Source organism: Staurois parvus, unplaced genomic scaffold (genome assembly GCF_062004578.1).
Source record: "Staurois parvus isolate SC_StPar_1 unplaced genomic scaffold, SC_StPar_1.0 ptg001349l, whole genome shotgun sequence".
NCBI classification, from domain to species: domain Eukaryota; kingdom Metazoa; phylum Chordata; class Amphibia; order Anura; family Ranidae; genus Staurois; species Staurois parvus.
The window spans coordinates 3,106,606-3,130,575 of record NW_028319145.1 but is presented as its reverse complement, the minus strand read 5'-3'; the positions used below and the strand labels follow the sequence as shown (position 1 = coordinate 3,130,575).

The window sequence follows — 23,970 nt, the reverse complement described above, 5'->3', positions numbered from 1 at the left end:
CTGCCGCTCTGTAGCAGTATTTCTGCTATAGTGCGGCAGGCAAACTGTTAAATCAGCCCCAATTCCTTTCAAATACTTGTCAACACAGAGGGCATGCATGCATGTCCCTAAATGATCAATTGTATTGATGACAATGCATGAATATGATCATCAGCAAGGAATGCCTTCCCAACTGATTTGACTGATCTCTCCCATTGCAGTCATCAGTGACCATTTTTTCATCCTAGAATGTTGCAGTTCTCGCTCATGTATGTTTAATCTTTGAATAATTAAACAAGAATTATAAAAGAACTTTTGCAAGTAGCAAAAGACAATGAAATCAATACCAAGTATTGAGGAGATTATTGTAATATATATAATTTACATTTAATAGGTTAGACACTTCTGTCAGGTAAGTGCAGCTCTCAGTAGAAGCAATCTGGCCCCATACTGACCTCTGTCCAGTTCAGCGCTTGGCTTCCTTTCCATGTGACACACATGCCTTCCATAAAGGTAGAGTGAATGTTCCCAGCACCCAGGATTCTGGATCCTGGCCCCTCCTCCCGGGAGTAGGGGGCTCTGTGCTTTTCCACCACCTATAAATTAATGTGTGTTGGAGGTTTGCAGGGAGATAGCATGGTGATAGAGTGAAATGAGAGTCAGGGCTGGAAGGAGTCAGCAGTCAGAGAGGAGCCTGGCTCGCTCCCTGAAAGATTACTCACACTCCTCTGTGGAGCCCTGCTGCATTCCCAAAATCCTAACAGCTCCCTACTCCTCCTGCTCCTAATGAATCATGTTCTGTAACCTTTACCCCGGCCACCGCCAGGTTAATCTACCAAAATACACTCAGCACTCTACCTTCAAGGAGAAAGAAAGCTCAGACATCCCAAGACTTGTGCTCACTGTGGAAGCCAGCATGGGGCTGCCACTGGAATCATACAGTTTGCAACAGTGTGAGCACTACAGAAAATTGGATGTCAAAGCCTATATAGGGCAGCACAGTGGCTAAATGGTTAGCACTTCCACCTGGCAGTACTAAGGTCATTGGTTCAAATCCCAGCCACGGCACCACCTGCCTGGAGTTTGCATGTTCTCCCTGTGCCTGTGTGGGTTTCTTCCGGGTACTCCGGTTTCCTCCCACACTCCAAAGACATGCTGGTAGGTTAATTGGCTCCTGTCTAAATTGGCCCTAGTATGTGTATGAATGTGAGTTAGGGACCTTAGATTGTATGCCCCTTGAGGGTTAGGGACCTTAGATTGTACACCCCTTGAGGGTTAGGGACTGATGTGAATGTACAATATATATGTAAAGCGCTGTGTAAATTGATATATAAGTACTACTAATAATAATAATAATATAGGGTCATCAAGCCTTCCGCCGTAACATTCACTTTGGTGTTACTGCCTGCTGGTTTAGGGCTCCATGTATACGGGGTGTTTTGGAAAACTCTTCTGAACGATGGAAACTGATTGCTGGAAAACGTAGGTTAAAAAAAAGTCTATTTAGCCACGTTTGCATACCACATTTATGTGTGTTAGCCTTTAGAAGTGTTTTTAAAAGATAACCTCAGGAGCCCTTCCCAAATGCCCAGAATGCACTGAAAAACAGTAAAAAAACCAAACTATTTCAGACATTTTGCAAGAAATAGAGAGAGCAGAAGCAGAGAGAGCAGTATGTGTTGTGATGACCGGTCTTTTCTGGTTGTATTCACTATGGATCCCATCATGAACATAACCATTTTTCCCTCACGCAAAACCTGGAACTGACTGCGCTGGTGTGCCGGGTCCATTTGAATACATGGAAAACGCTTTGCATGCATTTCTGACGATGAAGAAAGGCTCTGGACAGCATATGGACATGGAACAGTTAAAAAACACTTCTAACTGAGTTTACAAGCATTTGGCATTTGAAACACCGGTAAAATCTACTCCTGAACGCAAGTTTGTTGCGTTCAAAAAAACGACTGTAAACTCAACTGCCTGTAAACGACTGTAAACAACGATGTGTACATGGACACATAGGAAAACATTAGAGAGAGTTCAGGGGCTGCTGATAAAAACGCTGAACAGCTCCTGAACGTCAGTTTATCAGCTGCAGTGTACATGAGTTTCATGTCCATGGGTATCTATGCTTAAAGGGGAACATTCACCTGGAAAAAGAGTGCTTGGACAATAATAAAAGTAACATGTTTTATAAATGTAATTGATGTTACAGTGCACTACAAGGCTCACCCTGGGTGTGGCTGTCTTAAATACTTTTTGTAGCATTGCAGGAGTCCAAAGCCTCTGTAGGTGTGAGATATAAAAATAAAATGTCTCAACAATATACATTTTACACAGCTGCAATAGCGGTAAGAACAGGGGCAGACTGACCATTTGGAAACTCTGGCATTTCCTGAGGGCCTGGGGTCAGTAGGGGGCCCATGAGATGCCCCTGGTACCTTTTTCATAGGCATTTTTGAGTTTGGGCAAGGACACAGGGGCCCCATGATCCCCTATTGTCCGGGGGGCCCCATGAGTTGTCAGTCCGCCATTGGGTATGAACTTAGTGTTACTAAACCCACAACAGTACAATCAGTCTGTAGATGCAGTAAAGCATGCTTGTTATACTCACTGTGGAACCTAAAGGGTTAATCCTCTGCATTGTGTAAAAAGGCTGTTTCATCCTGTCTTCTCTGATCCTCCCCTTCTTCTACTGTCCCCCAATCCATCTGGTGATAGAACAGAGCCTTGAGGGCAAGCTGCACATACTCAGTTTGGTGTGTATCGCCACAGAGTTTTTTTTTCTTGGGAGAGTGCATGTGATCATCACAGGGCCAATTGGTGCTGTCAAGACAGAGGGTCAGGGGTTATGCAGCCTCATAGGACAATCAGGGTAAAATGAAAACTTCTTCAAGCTGTAACCAGTGCTCTGCTGGACACTGATAGATGTCACAAGACTGCTCTATACTGCAGATGAGAAAAGGTATTTAGTAGTTTATATTTACTAAAATAATTGCATTTCCATGTTGTGTGTACTGTGGGAGACCAGATATAGTGAATGCAGGGTCCTGAGAGACCAGATATAGTGAATGCAGGGTCCTGGGAGACCAGATATAGTGAATGCAGGGTCCTGGGAGACCAGATATAGTGAATGCAGGGTCCGGGGAGACCGGATATAGTGAATGCAGGGTCCGGGGAGACCAGATATAGTGAATGCAGGGTCCGGGGAGACCAGATATAGTGAATGCAGGGTCCGGGGAGACCAGATATAGTGAATTCATGGCCCTGGTTTTAATAACAATTTAAAACTTGAAGTAATTTCTTTAATTTGTCAACCTGATGTACAAAATCTTGCATCATATATATGACAAATTCCCTTTAATAAAACAATGTACAGATCAAAAGTGAAGAACTGAACTAATCTAAAGTAATATATACTTACATGATCTGGACTAATTGGTATCGCTCCAGACACTGAGCCTCTGATCCAACGTGGATACATTGTGTGTCGGCAAAGGAGCCTGTCTGTGCTCCTGATCAGGTAACTAGAACCTTCAGGGGCCCTGTTGCCAGAAACCATGAAGGGTCCCCCTGACCCCCGGCCAGGGCCCCTCCCTCTGAACTCAGTGGTGGAACTCCAGGGCCCAGTCACAAATGCGACCTTTGTGACTCTGGTAGTTCCACCACTGGTGTCAGTAGTTTTTGGGGTTTTTTAAAATAGTTTTTTACCATTTTATTTTACTTACAATATAATTTTTATAATTTCCTTTTTACTAGTTTTTTAGGAGCTCCATTGGGGGGCTTTAGCGAGATATCAGGAGTCTAAACAGACCTCTGATGTTCCACTTTTGAGACAAAGAAAGAAAATTGAGGACACAGCCTTCAATCTCCATCTCTACAGCCTCAGCAGCACAGAATGATTGGACAGGAATATCTCTGTACAGAGCTTCCCAGTTCATTCACAAACTGAAGCATAGTAAACACAGTTTACAGATTACTATGCCTCAGTTTTGAATGAACAGAGTCAGTGATTGGTACCGATCACTGACTGTATTCATTCAGAGAAGAAAAGGGCCAGTAAATGAAGTAATGATGTCATAAATGTGTAAGCTGCACTCTGTTACATTTTTGATATATACTTATATGTTTTATAAGTACACAAATCTTTTACACAGTTAATCATGTATTTATTAACACGATTTTTTTTTTATGTAAAGCAGAAGTTTTAAGGCCCTTTAAAGACAACCAGCTACCATTAGGCAGGAATCTGATTGTTCTGCTTTAAGGTAGAATTCCAGATTGATACAAGTGAAATGTTCAGTATTTGTTTTCTTATTTATTAGGGACACAGGATTCGGTTATTCTGTGACAATTGGGTTATACTGCCACCTCCAGGATGAATTGGATACGTCTGATCATGGGTGCTCTCTCAGGCTCCTGCAGACGGTCAGTGTTGCTGTCTGCCTGTACCTCTGATATGGGCACCAGTGTCCTCGCAGTTCATTGAGAACTACAAGCTGTCAGCCACAAAGACTGCCAGTACTTGTAGTTTATTTGTTCACAAAACTCTGTGATTGGATGATGCATCCACGTGGGCAGAGCCCCGCACAGCTGCGCTGTTTTCAAATTGTGACAGCTCGTGCGGGTTGAAGACCCCCACACTGTCACAGGGAGGGGAGGATCGGGAAGAAAACTGAAGGCGTGGAAACATGTTCCACCCTAAGAATGGGTGGAGCATGTTCCCAAAGGTGAACTTATCTTAAAGCAGAACTAAACCCACCAATTTAAAGTGGAGTTCCAGTTGAATAAAAAATAAAAGTCAGCAGCTCCAGAAACTGTATCTGCTGACTTTTAAAATACAGACACTTACCTGTCCCACAATCCAGCGGTGTCCTCACCACAGCTGGTTTCACCGGCAGTCTTCTCTCCCTGGCGCCGGCATCTTCGGTGTGGACATCCGGCTTTGACAGCCTGCGGCTTCACAGCTGGGTGCCTACTGCGCATGCGCGAGTAGCTCTGCGCTTTGTGAATGGCCCCGTAGTCTTCTGTAACCTGTCACGTGTCCCAGAACCAGGGGCGGACTGACCATTTGGAAACTCGGGCACTGCCCGAGGGCCCGGGGTCAGTAGGGGGCCCCATGAGATGCCCCTGGTACCTTTTTCATAGGGTTTTTTGAGTTTGGGCAAGGACACAGGGGCCCCATGATACCCTATTGCCCGGGGGGCCCATGAGTTGTCAGTCCACCCCTGCCCAGAACACTACAGAGCGGGAGGGGGGAAGACAACTTCCGCTTCCGATCGCCTTAGGTGATTGCAGCAGAAGTGGGAGCGGGTACCTGTCAAATCCCCCCCCCCCACACACTCCCCAAAGGTGCCAATCCTTAATGGATAGCGGGGGACAAAGGCTTAAAGTGGAGCTCCACCCAAAAGGGGAAGTTCCGCTTTAAGGACTGCTCCCCACTCCCCATTAAGGATTGGCACCTTTGGGGGGTGGGGGGGAATGGGTACCCAAATTTGACAGGTACCCACTCCCACTTCCGGTCCAATCGCCTACGTGATCGGAAGCGGAAGGTGTCCTCCCTCCCTGTAGTCTTTTGGGACATGAGACAGGTCCCAGAAGACTACAGGACCATTCATGAAATGCAGTGCTACTCCCACATGTGCAGTGAGTACCCGGATGTGAAGCCACAAGCTGCACAGCTGAGTACCTACACTGAAGATGTCCGCCTCCTGGAATACAGGACGGCTGGTGAAACGGGCTGCGGGGAACACACCGCGGGACCGAGGGACAGGTAAGTGGCTGTTTTTTAAAAGTTAGCAGCTACAGTTTTTGTAGCTGCTGACTTAATTTTTTGACAGGGTGAGTGGAACTCCACTTTAAAGAGGAACTTCCCTCTTTGGGTGGAGCTCCACTTTAATGGTTTCCCAAAACAATTACATTCAAGGCATGCTGTAAATGATAACTGTTACATTTGCAGAAGCTAAGATGGCAGCTTTCTTGGCTGTAAAGGATAGCAGGGTTTAGTTCTACTTAAACTGCAGCAGAGAAAAGTCAGATCTGCCTGGCAGGCAGGGCTGTGCTGTGTATCAGAGCTGTGGATATCTCAGGACTGGATGGACAGAAATACAAATACTCTCTCAAATGTATTATATCTGTGTGTTTAGCTTTACTTACTCCCTCTAGGTCTGACACTGCCTGGTGTCAGTGGAGCAGGGGCAACCTGAAATATATATAGTGTGTATGTATGTGTGTGTATATATGTGTGTGTGTGTATATATGTGTGTGTGTGTATATATGTGTGTGTATATATGTGTGTGTGTGTATATATGTGTGTGTGTGTATATATGTGTGTGTATATATGTGTGTGTGTGTATATATGTGTGTGTATATATGTGTGTGTATATATATGTGTGTGTATATATGTGTGTGTGTGTATATATGTGTGTGTATATATATGTGTGTGTGTATATATGTGTGTGTGTGTATATATATATATATAACATTTAAAATAAACATTTTTAAGATTAGATTTTTGGAAAGGAATAAAAAAACCACAGGAGTGCTGCTTGATATGTGTGGAACACAGCAATATAAAACTGACAAAGGTTTCAAACCTTTTCCTTTTTAAACAGAACACAATCTAGATTTTTTTTATCTCCTTCTGATGTTGTTTTTTTTATCTTCTTAAACTGTTTTCCATGAATTATACACAGACATTTCAAATGCATTTGGCATGAGTTTGGTGGGCTTCACATACTGTGTATGGAAATAGAAGCAAAGCATTAACTGATCCTAAATTGACCTTAAAGTGTATCTATGGACCTTTTTTGTTTTCGGATAGTTAAAACTATGGTCAGTTTATTTTTTTCTCTGTTGAAGAGATCTCTCTTTGCTCACTTTCCTGTAAACACATCAAATGAAAACACAAAAAGTGAAAAGAAATCTACAAAACAAAATAGAAGGTTTCCCCTTCATGTTCCAGTGACAAGTCACAATTTCTGATTTACCATTGTTTTATAAAAATAGAGAAGGCAAATCTTCCCAGTAAGGACAGCAATAAAGACATGACAGGGGGTCTAAGCTTGACCTATTATATACAAACATTAAAAAAAATGTTGACTATACGTACACTTTATATCCCACGTACATGAGACCATACTTTTTAATGCAGCAGTTTATGAAACATGTACAGTAGTAGACCTCATGGTAGAGTATAGGGGTTGATGAGCCTGGCTGAGTTGTGGCAGAAGCAAGCCATTTACCTAGTTATACTCCTCTCAGAAAGTAAATGCTTCTCTGTAATTGATGGGTAGGCACATCTGTGTTAATTATATAAGCTTTGGGGATTTTTGCCCCCATATTTTGGTACAACCTTTTACCCAGTTTAATCCCCGATTAGAATGCATCAATATCTAATATATAGGAATGATGCATTAATGTCTGCCAAGTCAGGTCTTTGCTGTGAGAAAGTTGTAGCTGTTTTCCCAGAACCTTTCATTTCAGTTAACTGACTGTACTGCCATGTCCACTGAATTCAAATATCTTGTATTGAGTATCAGAGTGTGTAACGAGTGCTGTTATACTAGAAATGATTTTCCACAACAGTGTAAAAATGATATCGGATCATTTCATTAATATTTTTCTTTCAGCGTAGTCTCATTTTTTCGTGACAATTTATGGGTTATTTTTATGGGTAGGACTGGGTTTGTTAGTAAATAGCTTTCGTTTATGTAGTAATTATATATAACAATGTAACTATACTATATATATAGTTATATATAGTTATAACAGAACAGTAAATTCAGTTGTGTATACTGTATACACTGGGAAATGACACAGGTATTCAAATGTATATTGGTTTACACGCGATGGCCGTTTGGTGTTTTTATCTGCCTGAGAGACACTTTATGAACCATTTGTCATGTAGAAGATTTATACGTTTTTCCAGCGCTTCTGTGTTATCATTTATGTAACTGTCCCGAAGATTTCTCTGTCTCTCCTGATCAATCCATCTACCGTTCATTCTTTCTTTATTTCTTTCTTTCTCTCTCTTTTCTTTCTCTTTCTCTCTCTTTTTCTTTCTTTCTTTCTTTCTCTCTCTCTTTCTTTCTTTCTTTCTTTTTCTTTCCTTTTGTCGTTCTTTCTTTCTTTCCTTTTCTCGTTCTTTCTTTCTTTCTTTCCTTTTTTCTTTCTTTATTTCCTTTTCTTTCTTTCTTTCTTTCTTTCTTTCTTTCTTTCTTTCTTTCTTTCTTTCTTTCTTTCCTTCCTTCCTTCCTTCCTTCCTTCCTTCCTTCCTTCCTTCCTTCCTTCCTTCCTTCCTTCCTTCCTTCCCCTTCCTTTCCCTTCCTTCCTTTCTTTCCCTTCCTTCCTTCCTTTCCCTTCCTTTTCTTTCTTTCCTTCCTTCCTTCCTTCCTTCCTTCCTCTTCCTCTTTCCTTTTTTCCTCTCTCTCTTCCTCAGTAAAGAGGATAATTCCATGGGGAGGTCATGTGAAGTCATGACCCCAGTGGGATCTACAGGGTGACTATTGCCTGACATTCTTCTACACAGTGACATGGACTGGAATCCCTGTTCGTGGACTAGAAGTCACAGCATGACCTGTCACCTGGGGGATGTATAGATCTATTGTTCTCCACCAGTATTGGGGCCGTACTTTGAACAGCGCATTTGTCATGTGTCGTTAAGTTAAGCAAGATTCCTATCTTTATACAATGAACAATCAGAAAGTCTACCCCCACATAGAAGGACCAATGCTTATCTTTTGTCTGTCTCCACACACTGACCATTGATGTCTGTCTACTTCCATAAACGGAGCAATCATGTCTGTCTGTTTACCTGATGTGTTCCCCTATAGAACGAGCAATGGTGCCTGTCTAACCCCATAGACGGTGCGATAGTGTTTGTCCCTATAGAAAGAGTAGTACAGTACGGCTACCACAATAGGCACAGCAATGTATATTAATAATGGTATAGGGAGCCATGTCTATCTGCATCTTACTTGTGCTCTCTCTTCTCTCTCTCTCTCTGTCACCTCTCTCTGTCACCTCTCTCTCTCTCTGTCACCTCTCTCTCTCTCTGTCACCTCTCTCTCTCTCTCTCGGTCACCTCTCTCCGTCACCTCTCTCTGTCACCCCCCCCCCTCTCTCTCTCTCTCTCTCTCTCTGTCACCTCTCTCTGTCACCTCTCTCCGTCACCCCCCCCCTCTCTCTCTCTCTCTCTCTCTCTGTCACCTCTCTCTGTCTCTGTCACCTCTCTCTCTCTCTCTCTGTGTCACCTCTCTCTCTCTGTGTCACCCCCTCTCTCTCTGTCGCCCCTCTCCCCCCCCCTCTCTCTCTCTGTCACCTCTCTCTCTCCCCTCTCTCTGTCACCCCCCCTCTCTCTCTCTCTCTGTCATCTCTCTCTCTCTCTCTCTCTCTCTTCTCTTCTCTCTGTCACCTCTCTCTTCTCTTCTCTCTGTCACCTCTCTCTTCTCTTCTCTCTATCACCTCTCTCTTCTCTTCTCTTCTCTCTGTCACCTCTCTCTCTTCTCTTCTCTTCTCTCTGTCCTCTCTCTCTTCTCTTCTCTCTGTCCTCTCTCTCTTCTCTTCTCTCTGTCACCTTTCTCTTCTCTTCTCTCCTCTTCTCTCTGTCCTCTCTCTCTTCTCTTCTCTCTGCCCTCTCTCTCTTCTCTTCTCTCTGTCACCTCTCGCTCTCTTTTCTTCTCTCTTCTCTTCTCTCTGTCCTCTCTCTCTTCTCTTCTCTCTGTCCTCTCTCTCTTCTCTTCTCTCTGTCCTCTCTCTCTTCTCTTCTGTCACCTTTCTCTTCTCTTCTCTTCTCTTCTCTCTGTCCTCTCTCTCTTCTCTTCTCTCTGCCCTCTCTCTCTTCTCTTCTCTTCTCTCTGTCACCTCTCGCTCTCTTTTCTTCTCTCTGTCCTCTCTCTGCCCCCCTCTCTCTCTCTCTCTCTCTGCTCTCTCTCCCTATCTCTCTTCTCTCTTTTCTCTCTCTCCCTCTCTCTCCCTATCTCTCCTCTTTTTTCTCTCTCTGTCCCTCCCTCTCCCTCACTCTCTTCTCTCTGTCCTCACTCTCTCTTTTCTCTCTGTCATCTCCTCTCCCTCTCTGTCCTCACTCTCTTCTCTTTCTCTATCTCTCTCCCTCTCATCTCTCTCTTCTTTCTCTTTCTCCTCTTCTCTCTATGTCCCCTCTCTCTCTCTCCTCTCTCACTCTCTGTCCTCTCTTTCTCTGTCATCGCTCTCTTCTCGCTCTCTATCTCTCATCTCTCTCTCTCTTTTTATCTATCACGTGTTGGTCTCTTTCCAGGACAGTACAACTTTGTGAGTGGCATTTCCAGATTCAGGGGTACAGAGCCTAGCCATCCACCTATCCATCATATATGCAGCCCCTTGGTATGGCTGTCTGCAGATAAACAGGCCAGGCTGATTAGATTAGCCTGTCTCCGGGTCAGTGGGGTATGATGTTGTCTTCTTCCTCCCCACTGTGCACACTGGGTGACCCGGGGCTCTCTCCCCATCACATGGCCCGTAGAGTGCTGGGTGACAGGGGACATCTGCTGTGCAATGACCTGCTTCATCACACTATCGTCCTGTAATACGCTGACAGGCTGATCATTCTGTATGGTCACACACGTCTATTGGGCAGAAGTGTCCTTATATGTGACATCCACCTGATTTTCATGTCATTTCAGTAGTTTATGATTTATAGAAGAAGATGAAGCATTCAAAGGAGTGGGGGAAATTTACTAAAACCTGAGAGTGCAAAATCTGGTGCAGCTGTGTATGGGAGCCAATCAGCTTCTATCTTCAGCTTGTTCAAAGAAGCTTTGACAATAAAACCTGGAAGCTGATTGGTTTCTATTCCGAGCTGCATCAGATTTTGCACTCTCCAGTTTTAGTAAATAGCCCCCTTTGTCTTCATTTGTGTAGGTCATCTCCAGTTTAGACTGGAATGTTCTCATGTGTATTCTTTATTTGTATCCAGTGGATGACATCTACTTTATGTGTAACTACAGTGATACCTGCAATACAAGGGTTCTATGTAAGAGAAATCATATTTATAATATATGTCTATATATAATCCGATTTTGCACTCTCCAATTTTAGTAAATAACCCCCAATTTTTATTTATTTATTTTTTAAGTCTGCGAACGTACGAAAAACCCGTAAGTGTTCACAAAAAACGTGCAAGTGCAAAACACCACACAAAAAAGTGCACTTAGGGGTGTGTTTTGTCCTTCCCTTAAAGGGGATGGACCTCTACCCTGATCCCCCGGCACGAAGCTCCAGACAGGGACAAGGTTCCCATGTGGTCCCATGTAAATAACCCCCAATGTGATATACAGAGAAGGGTGTATTATAAAAAGGTTATTGATATTCTACAGGTATATAAAGTCAAGAGAGCAGATTATGAAGACACTCTTCACATATTGAAGGAGATTTACTAAAACTGGATTACTCAGAATCTGGTGTATCTGTACATGGGAGCCAATCAGCTTTTAACTTCAGCTTGTTCAATGAAGCTTTGCCAATAAAACCTGAAAGCGGATTGGTTTCTCAGCAGAGCTGCACCAGATTTTCACTCTCCAGTTTTAGTAAATCAACCCCAATCATGTCCTATGAAGCAGAGTACATGGACAAAACACATTTTACTGAGGTCCTTCAATATCAAACAGTATACAAAGACAGCAAATGCCTCCCCTGTTCCATCTGAGGTACATCTCTGGTTCTAGTAGCAGCTGGAATGTGCTCTTCATTGTCATTACAGTCACTGATATTTTCATTTATGAAAATCTATATAATATGAATATATTTCCTGCTAGACTTGCTTTTTGTTTTTTTGTTTTTTTTTTAAGCGTTCGAGGTGTCTGAAGTTTACTGTAGGAAACAGTCCATAGGGTGCCGAGCCGACAAGTCAGAGACTGATACACACGTTATATCATAGAAATATGTCCAGGCAGTCACTGCAGGAATCTCCTGGAGACCCAAATCAACACTAATGTCTGATTACAAAATGTAAAATAAAATTAGTTTCCCATTTGAACCTGTCACTACTAATTCAAAAATACATTTTTTTTTTCTAAAAGAAAATGTAATATCTCATTTGTTACTATATGGATATATAGTAATATATATATATATATATATATATAGATAGATAGATAGATAGATAGATAGATAGATAGATATAGATAGATCTATATATATAATAAAATTATTATTTTTTATTTTTTATATATATATATATATATATATATATAAAATAAAAAATAATAATTTTATTATATATATAGATCTATCTATATCTATCTATATTATATATATATATATATATATATATATATATATAGACACACACAAACATAATATGTTGTTCCTGGACCTGAGCATGTGTGTCCCTTTCCCATTGTCGCAGTGTGTCCAGCAGCAGCAGGGGTGTTTGTTATTGTCTGGGTGACACTGTATCACTATGTATATATTGAAGACTGGCTTTAGTAAACATGGTCCAGCGTTCTGTTACAAATAAACAATCTTTTTCCTTGTGATAACCAGTAGAAAGGCCTTCAGACTGGCGCAGTGTGATCTCAGAGATGGCGACAGATGTCCTTCCCATACCTCCAGATCCCTGGATGACTGACAGTCTGGGACTAAAGGGGAGTGAAAGGTGGATGTGCTGCCCACAGCAAGCAGCCAAATCTGTGTTTACAATTACATTGGCATAAGGTGTCCTTTTATGACACAGAGAATAGCTGCGATTCAACGGATCTCAGCTATTCTCTGGTCATTCACAGTTTATAACACTCAGGAGATCCTGTCAGCCCTTCTCTGGAGATCTGTGTTCTCCGTCCAGATTCTCCAGCCCAGAGCTGGAGAATCAGAGGGACCGAAAACTAAGCAGAGATAATTTACCTCTGCTTAGTAAACTGATCTTTTACTGTAATCTGGAGAGATTATAGTAAAATGAGCCGTTTTTCAGAGTTTGTAGACCGTTATCCAGCGTTTGTAGACCGTTCTCCCTTCGTTCGGAGAACTGCTTCATAAACTGCATTCACAGGAGAACTGTGTTCTCCGAGAATGCCGGAGAACTGAGCAGCGATCTATTACCGCTGGTTCATAAATGGACACCTTGGTTAGTGAGTGACACAGATCTGAGTTTCATAAATCTCTATTGTGGCCACTATGACTGGTTAGTATCATGATAATCTGTGCTCTCATAGGTAGAGAAGCTCACCCAGATGGTGCAAAATATACACGGTGCTATTTATAATGAAATTATTGTGTAGTTAAGCAGGCCATACATTATACAATTTTCTTGAGAATTGTGCTTTAGATTGACCAAAAACCATATAATATGAGGTCAAACCTAAACAACACTTTCAATTGTATCCAATTAGACGGGCCCTTGCACTACATAGATGAAGGTAAATCTAAAGGAAATTGAACAGAAAATTGTATAGTGTATGGCCAGCCTAAGTGTATAATATTTGGCTTTTATCATAAAAAACGAATTGAATAGTACAGATGATCTGTTTACATTAGGGCTTAGATGCACATGGGTGATTGTCGAGGTGAGCATTCTCTGCTTCTGGAGATGTTTTCATTCCTTGGTGCTAAGAATGGAGCTGTGTGACCCGCGCCATGGTTACATGGATGGACGGATATACTTGCTGCTAACAATACTGTTTTTACAATGTGAAGAAAATATATAAAATATTGTCTGTTGTATGCAAACATAATCAAATGATAATATCGTTCTGAAAACCAACACTACGGGGCATAAATATGATGTCTAACACTACCTAATGAGACGAAATATTGATACATATGTCTAATTTATATATATATATATATATATGTAACACATTTGTAAATTACTGGATTTGGGTTTTATATGAACAAATATTTTATTATTTGTAAAAATATATATATTTTTATATTATATGTAAATGCACCCGCCAACAGTCAAATACTCAGTAAATACAAATATACATTTTTTTCATCACATCTCATATATATATATATATATATATATATATATATATATATATATACAAACAAACACGCCATAGGGTATACAATACTCAGACACGTGTTCTGCAATTTATGGTTAAGTTTTGTATTGTCCACAATTCTCTCCCCTATATGACAGATTCATATTGCACACATTCCCTTTAATGTACTTTCACAGTCGCTTCACATAATAAAACACTGCAATATATATTAACATCTCTATGATTGCACCGCTTATTGAAGTGCTATGTTCACATTATGGCAGATATGAAGATCTGTTATTGTACATTCTATACAGCCCCATCATAAACTGCAGATAAACCCACACATAAAACTGATGTATTCAACACCGAAATACAGACATTCACATCTTATTTTTTACCCGCTGCTAGAAATGTGTCCTCTTTATTCCATAGTGTATTCTGGCATCTTATACTACTACTGACAATTGATCTCCACACCATCCACCATAAATGAGTATATAATAATATTAATAATAAATAATAAATACGATTTTAATATATATGGAGAGAAAGAGAGAGAGCGTGCATACGATGCAGAGTACATATGACTAACTACTTTTTATTTATGTACAGAAGCAATATAAAGATCGGTAATTATGTACCCTGTAACCCTTATGCAACAAATAAGGTGTCACTTCACTGACGGTGTTGTTGTGTGTATGATATATATATAATTTTTTTTATTTTTTCGCTTTTTAAGGATTTTCAGTGTTGTACTTAGATTTTTTTTTTGTTCTCATTATTACACATTTACACCTTACACTGTGGAGGAGTTTTATTAAAACTGTAGCAGTCGGAATTGGGAACAGCTGTGCATGGTGGCCAATCAGCTTCTAACTTCAGCTTGTTCACTTTAAGCTTTGGCAATGAAAGCTAGAAGCCGATTGGTTTCTTTGCACGGTGTCTATCTGATCAAGTCTCAGTAATTTCCCCTTTTGTATATACTTGTATATGTAATACATCATGATACCATAATAAGCTGTATACATTGCACAGTTGTACATCTGTGTGTCCTTAGAGGGAGAAAATGTATTGTGGGGTCTCTTTGACATTACTATATATATATATATATATATATATTATACTGATTGTAATATGCTATATACATTGCACGGTATGCATTCCAGGGAGAAAGTGCATTGACATGACCATCTTGCTATATATATATATATATATATTCCTATACTTAATATACTATAGACGTTGCACAGTGAACATATGTGTGTCCTTAGAGGGAGAAATGCATTGTGGGGTCTCTTTGACATTACTATATATATATATATCTATATTATTATATATATATTTTTAAACACTGCCTGTAATATGCTATATACGTTCCACGGTGTACATTCCAGGGAGAAAATGCATTGACTTGACCATCTTCATATATATATATAATTAATATGCTGTATACGTTGCACTGTGTACATTCTGTATGTGTCCTTAGAGTACAATGTGGGCTCTCTTTGACATTGCCATCTATACAATATACAGTATATATATATATATATATATATATATATATACAGTATACTGATTGTAATATACTATATACATTCCACAGTGTACATTCCAGACAGACAGAAAATGCATTGACATGCCCATCTTCCTCTATATATATATGAACACGATCGTATACTGGACATGCTGTATACATTGCACTGTGTACATTCTGTGTATCCTTAGGGTAAGAGTACATAGTGGGGTTTCTCTGACACCCCCCCCCCCCCAGCCCCCTGTAGGAAGACACAGTGCCAGTGGGTGCCAGTTGTCAGCGTGTTGCTCTCTCCATGATCGCCCATAGGGATGCATAGCCTGTGTCAGCTCAGTTCACCAATCCCCAGGGACAGCAGGTCCTACCTATCACGTGACTCTGCCCATACAATTGCCCTGCTGTGAAGTCTGCCCCAGTCACTCGCACTCCCAGGTCAGCGCAGCAGCAGCAGCAACAAGGCGTCTTCCTGAGGACTCTCACCCGATCCGGGCGTCCTCCCTGCAGGGTGAGCAGCAGTGGGATCCTGGGCCCGAGCTCTCCATCTCCTGCAGGGCCCCGAGCAGAGTGAGTACCTCTCTCCCCCCTGCAGCCCCATATCTAAGCAGCTGCCCTTATCTGTCAGATAAAGCAGGGGAGGCAGATCCGGATACAGTGCTGGAAGATCAGCAAGGACACTGATTTACACCGCAGCCGCCTGATAATCTGCCGCATAATGACGGATGGATCGCTGTTATCACAATACAAATGTTTGCGCTTGATGCACGATTTATACCCCGTGTTATCAAAAGGCTGGAAGCCGCGTGAGTACAACAGAGACCCAGTGTCCCCAACACAGCCAGGCGGACTACACCTCTGCCAGCCGGAGACATCCTTATCATTTGGAGGCAAATTGTCATTTGCAACCATTCTCCTTGCTGGTTAGGAATGGCAATGTCTCGTCAAGCCATGCCAGGCATACAGAGAATGCCCACACGTCCCTGTCATGGGCCCTGGATTCGTGATTTCATTTTCTGAAGCAAATTGCAGCATTTACCAAGCATTCCTCTTTTGTAGGGGGTGACCATTCAGCCATGACAGGACTGAACGTGTTTGATGTCCTTTCATCAAGGACAGAATGCCCAAACCTTGGCATTATTTTTCTTTTTCCAGATTGTGGTAACTCCAGGGCAGGCTATCCCTGCAGGGCCTAGACTTCAGTATGCCATTCATGGATAGGATACCCAGGTCCCCCTGGGATGTGTCCTTGAAGATATGACATAAAAGGAAAATGTATGTCGTATTTGATACCTGGAAGGGCAAACTTGCGGCTCTGAGCTTGCATTTGTTATTTACACTCTACAGATAAATATTTGTGGCAATCTTTTTTTGCCCTCAATTATGGGTCAGCCGAGGCCTTCTAGTCTGGGTGGGGGGTAACAACCTACATGTCCTACCAGGGGAGGAGTACCCAGTGCTCTTAAACTGCACATCAATTACAATTTGCTAACCCCCCCCCCTCCCCCCCCCCCCCCCCATTGACGGGTAACTCAGAATCCTTCAGCTTTGGAGGAACCAGGTGCTTAGGGTCTGAAAGGCATGCTTTGAAACCCAGAATTGTCCAGATTTGGGGGAGCTAGAGATCCGAGGGTGCTCAGGGCTGGGGGAGCATCCTTGTAACCCAGCTTCGTACAGTTTTGGGGGAACCTAGAGATCTGAGGGTGCTCAGGGCTGGAAAGGTTTGTAACCCAGAATTGTTCAGTTTTGGGGGAACTAGCGGTCTGAGGGTGCTCAGGGGCTGGAAGGGTTTGTAACCCAGAATCGTCCAGCTTTCGGGGAACCTAGAGATCTGAGGGTGTTCAAGGGGCTGTAAGGGTTTGTAACCCAGAATCGTTCAGCTTTGGGGGAACCTAGAGATCTGAGGGTGCTCAGGGCTGGAAAGGTTTGTAACCCAGAATCGTTCAGCTTTGGGGGAACCTAGAGATCTGAGGGTGTTCAAGGGGCTGGAAGGGTTTGTAACCCAGAATCGTTCAGCTTTGGGAGAACGAGATCTGAGGGTGCTCAGGGCTGGAAGGGCACCCTTGTATCCCAGAATCAAACAGTTTTGGGGAAACTAGAGATCTGAGGGTGCTCAGGAGCTGGAAGGGTTTATAACGCAGAATCGAACAGTTTAGGGAGAACCTAGAGATCTGAGGGTGCTCAGGGCTTGGAGGGCACCTTTGTATCCCAGAATCAAACAGTTTTGGGGAAACTAAAGATCTGAGGGTGCTCAGGGCTTGGAGGGCATCCTTGTAACCCAGAATGGTCATGCTTTGGGGAACGTAGATATATTAGGGTGGTCGGGGTGTGAAAGGGCATGCTTGGATGTGTGGAGTGTGTGCCCTGCGATCTGAGTGTTGGGTGTATTGTCCCCCAGAAGTCAGTTCCCTCCCCCTGCAGAGTTTGGAGTGTCTCGTTAAGTTTCCTTCTCTCCGCACTGTTGCAGGTAACTGTCCTCTGCAGATCTGGAGGAGGGATCCCCGCCTGGTCCTGGAAGAAGGGATCCTATCAGTCCTGGAAGCCTTGGGAGCTTTTATTTCCTTTCCTTCTTTTCCATCCTGCCATTGGATCTAATCTGCACTGAGAGAAGATGTACCAAAGCCTGGCCCTCACCTCCAACCACGGCCAGTCCGCCTACACTCATGACTCGGCCAACTTCCTCCACCCGACCACCAGCCCTCCGGTCTACGTGCCCACCAGCCGGGTGCCCGCCATGCTACAGCCCCTGCCTTACCTCCAGAGCTGTGAGAGTGCCCACCAAGGGCACCACCTGGGCAGCCATCCGGGGTGGCCACAGACGGCTAACGAGAGCCACGCTTTCAACGGCAGCAGCCCCCATACCCCCTCCGGCTTCACCTACTCCCACAGCCCACCGGTGGGCAACAACACTGGCAGGGAGGGAGCCTACCACCACCAGAGCCCCCTGATGCTGAGCGGGGGCACCCGGGAACAGTATGGCAATGCCCTGGTACGTTCCGTCAATGGCTCTTACTCCACGCCGTACCCCTATGTCAGCCCGGACATGACACCGACCTGGGCACAGGGCCACTTTGACGGCACCATGCTGCACACCCTGCAGGGGAGATCGGCCTTACAGGGCAGGAGATCCAGTCTAGGTAGGTATAGTCCAGGGTGGCACAGCCCTCTCTTTATAAAAAGCATTACGCATTATACTGGGGAATCAAACTGAATGTTAGCACTGGAATCATGGAGAGAAATCCTATGTATGAATCTACTATTCGTGTATGGAGATATTGCTTTTTATATCAGTTTAATCTCATACCTGTCATTGTACATTAGGTATAGAAGCATATTCAATTATTATTACAATCATTATTATTATTATTATTTGCAGCCTATACATCATGGTAATGTTGGGACTTCTGCTCTACTATTCCCCTGACTTCCCTAGTGCAGGATAATTGGGAGAAATCTTAGTCCATGTTATACCAGATACAGCCCTGTGCTTGGGTCATTGCTTATATTAATATAGAATGGGATTTTGTTTGCTATGTAAATCATTTTAACCTGATACCTGGCAATGCACAGTATGTATAACAGCACGGAGATTGTTATTATTATCTATTATGTTCATGTTAGGAGCTCTGTTGTACCATTCCCCTCACTCCCCCAGTCCATTATATTTGGGAGAAAGTGTGGTGGGACCCCTGGAAATCTCAGCCCCCCCCCCCCCCAACTCATTTAATAACAGATTCAGCCCCGTGCTTTGATCATTGCTTTTATTAATACACAATGACAGCTGTTTGAGTTTAGAGGATAAAAACAAAACATTTATCACTGTGCTGGCAGTGTGTGTGGATCCAGATTCATACATATTAGTATTTTTCATCAAGTTATTATAATCGTGTCTATACAACAAGAAGGCCAAGGTGGGCTGAATGAACAGTCCCCCCCTTGTATGACAGAGAGAGAAAGGAGGATAGAACCTATTACTGACAAATGTGATTTTGGTGTCCTTTTATGACACAGAGAATAGCTGCGATTCAACAGATCTCAGCTATTCTCTGGTCATTCACAGTTTATAACACTTAGGAGATCCTGTCAGCCCTTCTCTGGAGATCTGTGTTCTCCCTCCAGATTCTCCAGCCCAGAGCTGGAGAATCAGAGGGACCGAAAACTAAGCAGAGATAATTTACCTCTGCTTAGTAAACTGATCTTTTACTATAATCTGGAGAGATTATAGTAAAATGAGCCGTTTTTCAGAGTTTGTAGACCGTTATCCAGCGTTTGGAAGCCGTTCTCCCTTCGTTCGGAGAACTGCTTCATAAACTGCATTCACAGGAGAACTTTGTTCTCCGAGAATGCCGGAGAACTGAGCAGCGATCTATTACCGCTGGTTCACAAACGGACACCTTTTTGTTGTGTTTTTCTTGAACTTCCCTCCTAACCATTGGATACAACTAATAGTATTAGTATTTCCTCATTCCTAACCATTAGATACAACTATTGGTATTATTGTTATTATTTAGTATTAGTATTTCCTGCCTCCTATAACCATTGTATACACCTATTATTATTATTATTATTTAGTATTAGTATTTCCTGCCTCCTATAACCATTGTATACACCTATTATTATTATTATTATTTAGTATTATTTAGTATTAGTGTTTCCTGCCTCCTATAACCATTGTATACGCTTCTTCTTCTTCTTATTATTATTATTTAGTATTAGTATTTCCTGCCTCCTATAACCATTGTATACGCTTCTTCTTCTTCTTCTTATTATTATTTAGTATTAGTATTTCCTGCCTCCTATAACCATTGTATACACCTAATATTATTATTATTTATTTAGTATTAGTATTTCCTCCCTCCTAACCATTGGTTGTAACAAAGTATTATTATTATTGTTAATATTATGTAGTATTAGTATTGCACCCCTCCTAACTATTGGATACAACTAATAATATTATTATTATTTAGTATTAGTATTTCCTCCCTCTTAACCTTTGGATACAACTATTGGTATTAATATTCCCCCCCCCCCTCATAATCCTTAGATACAACTAATAGTATAATTATTATTTAGTATTAGTATTTCCCCCTCCTATAACCATTGTATACACCTAATAGTATTATTATGATTATTTAGTTTAGTATCCCCCTCTAACCATTGGATGCAACTAATAGCATTATTATTATTATTTAGTTTAGTATTTCCTCCCTCCTAACTCCTGGATGTAACTAAACGTATTATTATTATGTAGTATTAGTATTTCACCCCTCATATTGGATACACCTAATAGTAATATTATTATTATTATGTATTAGTATATCACCCCTCCTCACTATTGGATACACCTAATAGTAATATTATTATTGTTATTATTTTTTATTATTAGTATATCACCCCTGCTAACTATTGGCTGCACCTAATAGTATTATTATTATTATTTGGTAGTAGTGTTTCTTCTCTTCTAACCATTGGATACAACTAATATCTTGCAAAATGTAATGCTGACATTCTATAAAAAAGTGAGAACATGACATGTTAGAGAATCAATGATCACCTAAGATACATGTTATATATTGTACACGATCTGATTGTAACGTTGACCCCAGTAATCAGTAATAGGAAGAATAATGTAATGTGCAGTGTGATAGTAAGGGAACGATCAGTCGATTACAATGAAATGTTAATGTATTTTCTTACAGCTAGTAAGTTCCTAAATAGTTTTGCCGACAACCTCTGGTCACTTCAATTAGAATAAAGATTTCTGTTATTTGTTCGTCTAATAGAAGGCAAAATCTGACATTGATTTGTATTATTCTGTTATGATATTTCTCCACACAGGGTACAGGGAAACGTAACTAAACATTTCTATTCAAAGGTGTGTAGTTAGAAAACTAGCATACCCTGTACTTCTGTGGTCTCACCTATAACATTCCTGTATACCGCTCAGATAAAAGAAGTCGATCTCTCTCCTATATCATGGTGTCATTTAAAAACAGGAAATAAAAGCACTTCAAGCAAAACAAATTACGATAAACATGATTTTAAAATACAATTATGAAATGACAATGACATTCTGATTACAATATTCTAATCTCATTACAATGCCCAGCGAGTGTGTATACATTACATTAATTACCAATAGCAATCTCTCTGTACTTGGCCTTTGGCCTGATCATTTATATACCTACTATTGACATGCTAGTATTTCGGAGCAGATAATTTCTCCTATGTGGCAATGGAGGTATTTTATCTAACACAGAGCCCTGATAATATTCAGTTCCCGCTGACACCTGCCTGTCCCTGTGCTGTAAATACCCACAAATGTCTTCTTATCTCATTCCCAGCCTCTTCATGTATGTCAGGGGATTCTCTGCTTAAAGAAAACATTAATGGGGGTGATTTACTAAAACTGGATCACTCAGAATCTGGTGCAGCTGGGCATGGTAGCCAATCAGCTTCTAACTTCAGCTTGTTCAATGAAGCTTTGACAATAAAACCTGGAAGCTGATTGGTTTCTTTGCAGAGCTGCACCAGATTTTGCACTCTCCAGTTTTAGTAAATAGCCCCCTTTGTCTTCATTTGTGTAGGTCATCTCCAGTTTAGACTGGAATGTTCTCATGTGTATTCTTTATTTGTATCCAGTGGATGACATCTACTTTATGTGTAACTACAGTGATACCTGCAGTACAAGGGTTTTATGTAAGAGAAATCATTAGAAGCTGTAAAGAGTAGAAAAATATGATGGGGCTTTTATGCCATTCTAGAAGTATCCATCCATCCAAAGAGAGCCTTGCAACACCTCTCAGCTACTTAATTATCATATGGATGGATATTGCAATGATTGTGTAATAATGTCATGTACATTTCATACACATATAATGAAACCGGTAATATGTACCTATTATTATAATATGTGTGTTTTCTAATTACCATTCTGCATAGTGACTGTATTAATTGGAGAGACTTTGGAATTGCAACAAACATACAAAATAATAATTATAAAATTGACTAGTTGTAATAAAGCTGTGAAAACTAATAACTAGCTGTATAGATGTGAAAGCATATAGTATTATTATTATTAATAATAATATAATAATAAATCTGTAAAAACATACAATAATAATGATGATAATAATAATGACTAGCTGTGGTAAAGCTGTGAAAACATATAATAATAATAATAGAATTGTCTGGTTGTGGTAAAGCTGTGAAAATATATAATAATATTAATAATAACAATAGAATTTTCCAGCTGAAAGCTGTGAAAATGTATAATAATAGTAATAATATTAAAATTGTCCAGCTGTGGTATAGTTGTGAAAACATATAATAATAATAATAATAATAGAATTGTCCAGCTGTGGTATAGTTGTGAAACATAATAATATAATAATAATAATAATAATAGAATTGTCTAGTTGTTGAAAAGCTGTGAAAACCTATAATAATAATAATAATAATAATAATAGAATTGTCCAGCTGTGGTATAGTTGTGAAACATAATAATATAATAATAATAATAATAATAATAATAATAGAATTGTCCAGCTCTGGTATAGTTGTGAAACATAATAATATAATAATAATAATAATAGAATTGTCCAGCTGTGGTATAGCTGTGAAACATAATAATAATAATAATATAATAATATAGAATTGTCTAGTTGTAGTAAAGCTGTGAAAACCTATAATAATAATAATAGAATTGTGCAGCTGTGGTATAGTTGTGAAAACATATAATAATAGTAATAATAGTAGTTCCTCCGTCCCGGTTGTGTACATACAGTGGGTGGTGGGAGAAGTGGGTATTTCGGGTGGATGAGGAATATTCGTGGTTCGTGTTGGTGTCGGACTCATGGATCCTGTAGCACGGTGTAGATCCGTGTATTCCGTTGCTGGGATCGGAGGGACACATTCATAGAAGAGGTATTCGCTGCTCAGGAAGCGGCTGGATACAATGTAACAATGAATGGTCCTTCTTCTCCTGAGTGACTGTATGTATGGGGAAGACACCGGGGATCCCGGATATTCTCTGCTCCAAACCGCGGCTGGGCCAGGTCAGCTAGACATGCCGGGCTCCGCGAAGGTAGGCTCACCGCACACTGTAGTCCACCGGATCCCCGGCCTCTGTACCTTCACAAATCTTTACAAATTCACACTGAATACTCCCAATCTGGGCAATGTCACCGTCACCTAACAACACTACTACTAATATTACTAATAATTGTCTAGTAGTAGCTGTAGTAGTGTAAGTAGTAGTAGTAACAAAGTAGTAAATATTACTAGTGGAAGTAGCTATGGTAGTAACATAGTAGTAAATATCAGTAGTAGATGTAATAAAGTTAGTAATATAATGCATTATATTTTATGTTGTGGTGCAGCAGAATGTTGAATTCCTTTGCTGAATATACATTTAGCTTTCATGATACTATTCTATTGTGTTATTAATATACATAGACTATTACATAATAGCAGCAAAACAATTATATATATTATTAT

The 23,970-nt window shown here is 41.0% G+C and overlaps 1 protein-coding gene across 1 annotated transcript in view; it reads left to right on the top strand.

Moving 5' to 3' along the window:
• The first annotated feature begins 17,861 nt into the window (after nt 1-17,861).
• GATA5 (GATA binding protein 5) overlaps nt 17,862-23,970 on the top strand; it is a 55,854-nt gene continuing 49,745 nt past the window's right edge. Inside the window, exon 1 of the mRNA XM_089661559.1 lies at nt 17,862-18,608. Within this exon, the coding sequence (XP_089517685.1) occupies nt 18,083-18,608 (526 nt within the window). The 5' untranslated portion in view covers nt 17,862-18,082. The remainder of the gene's footprint in view (nt 18,609-23,970) is intronic.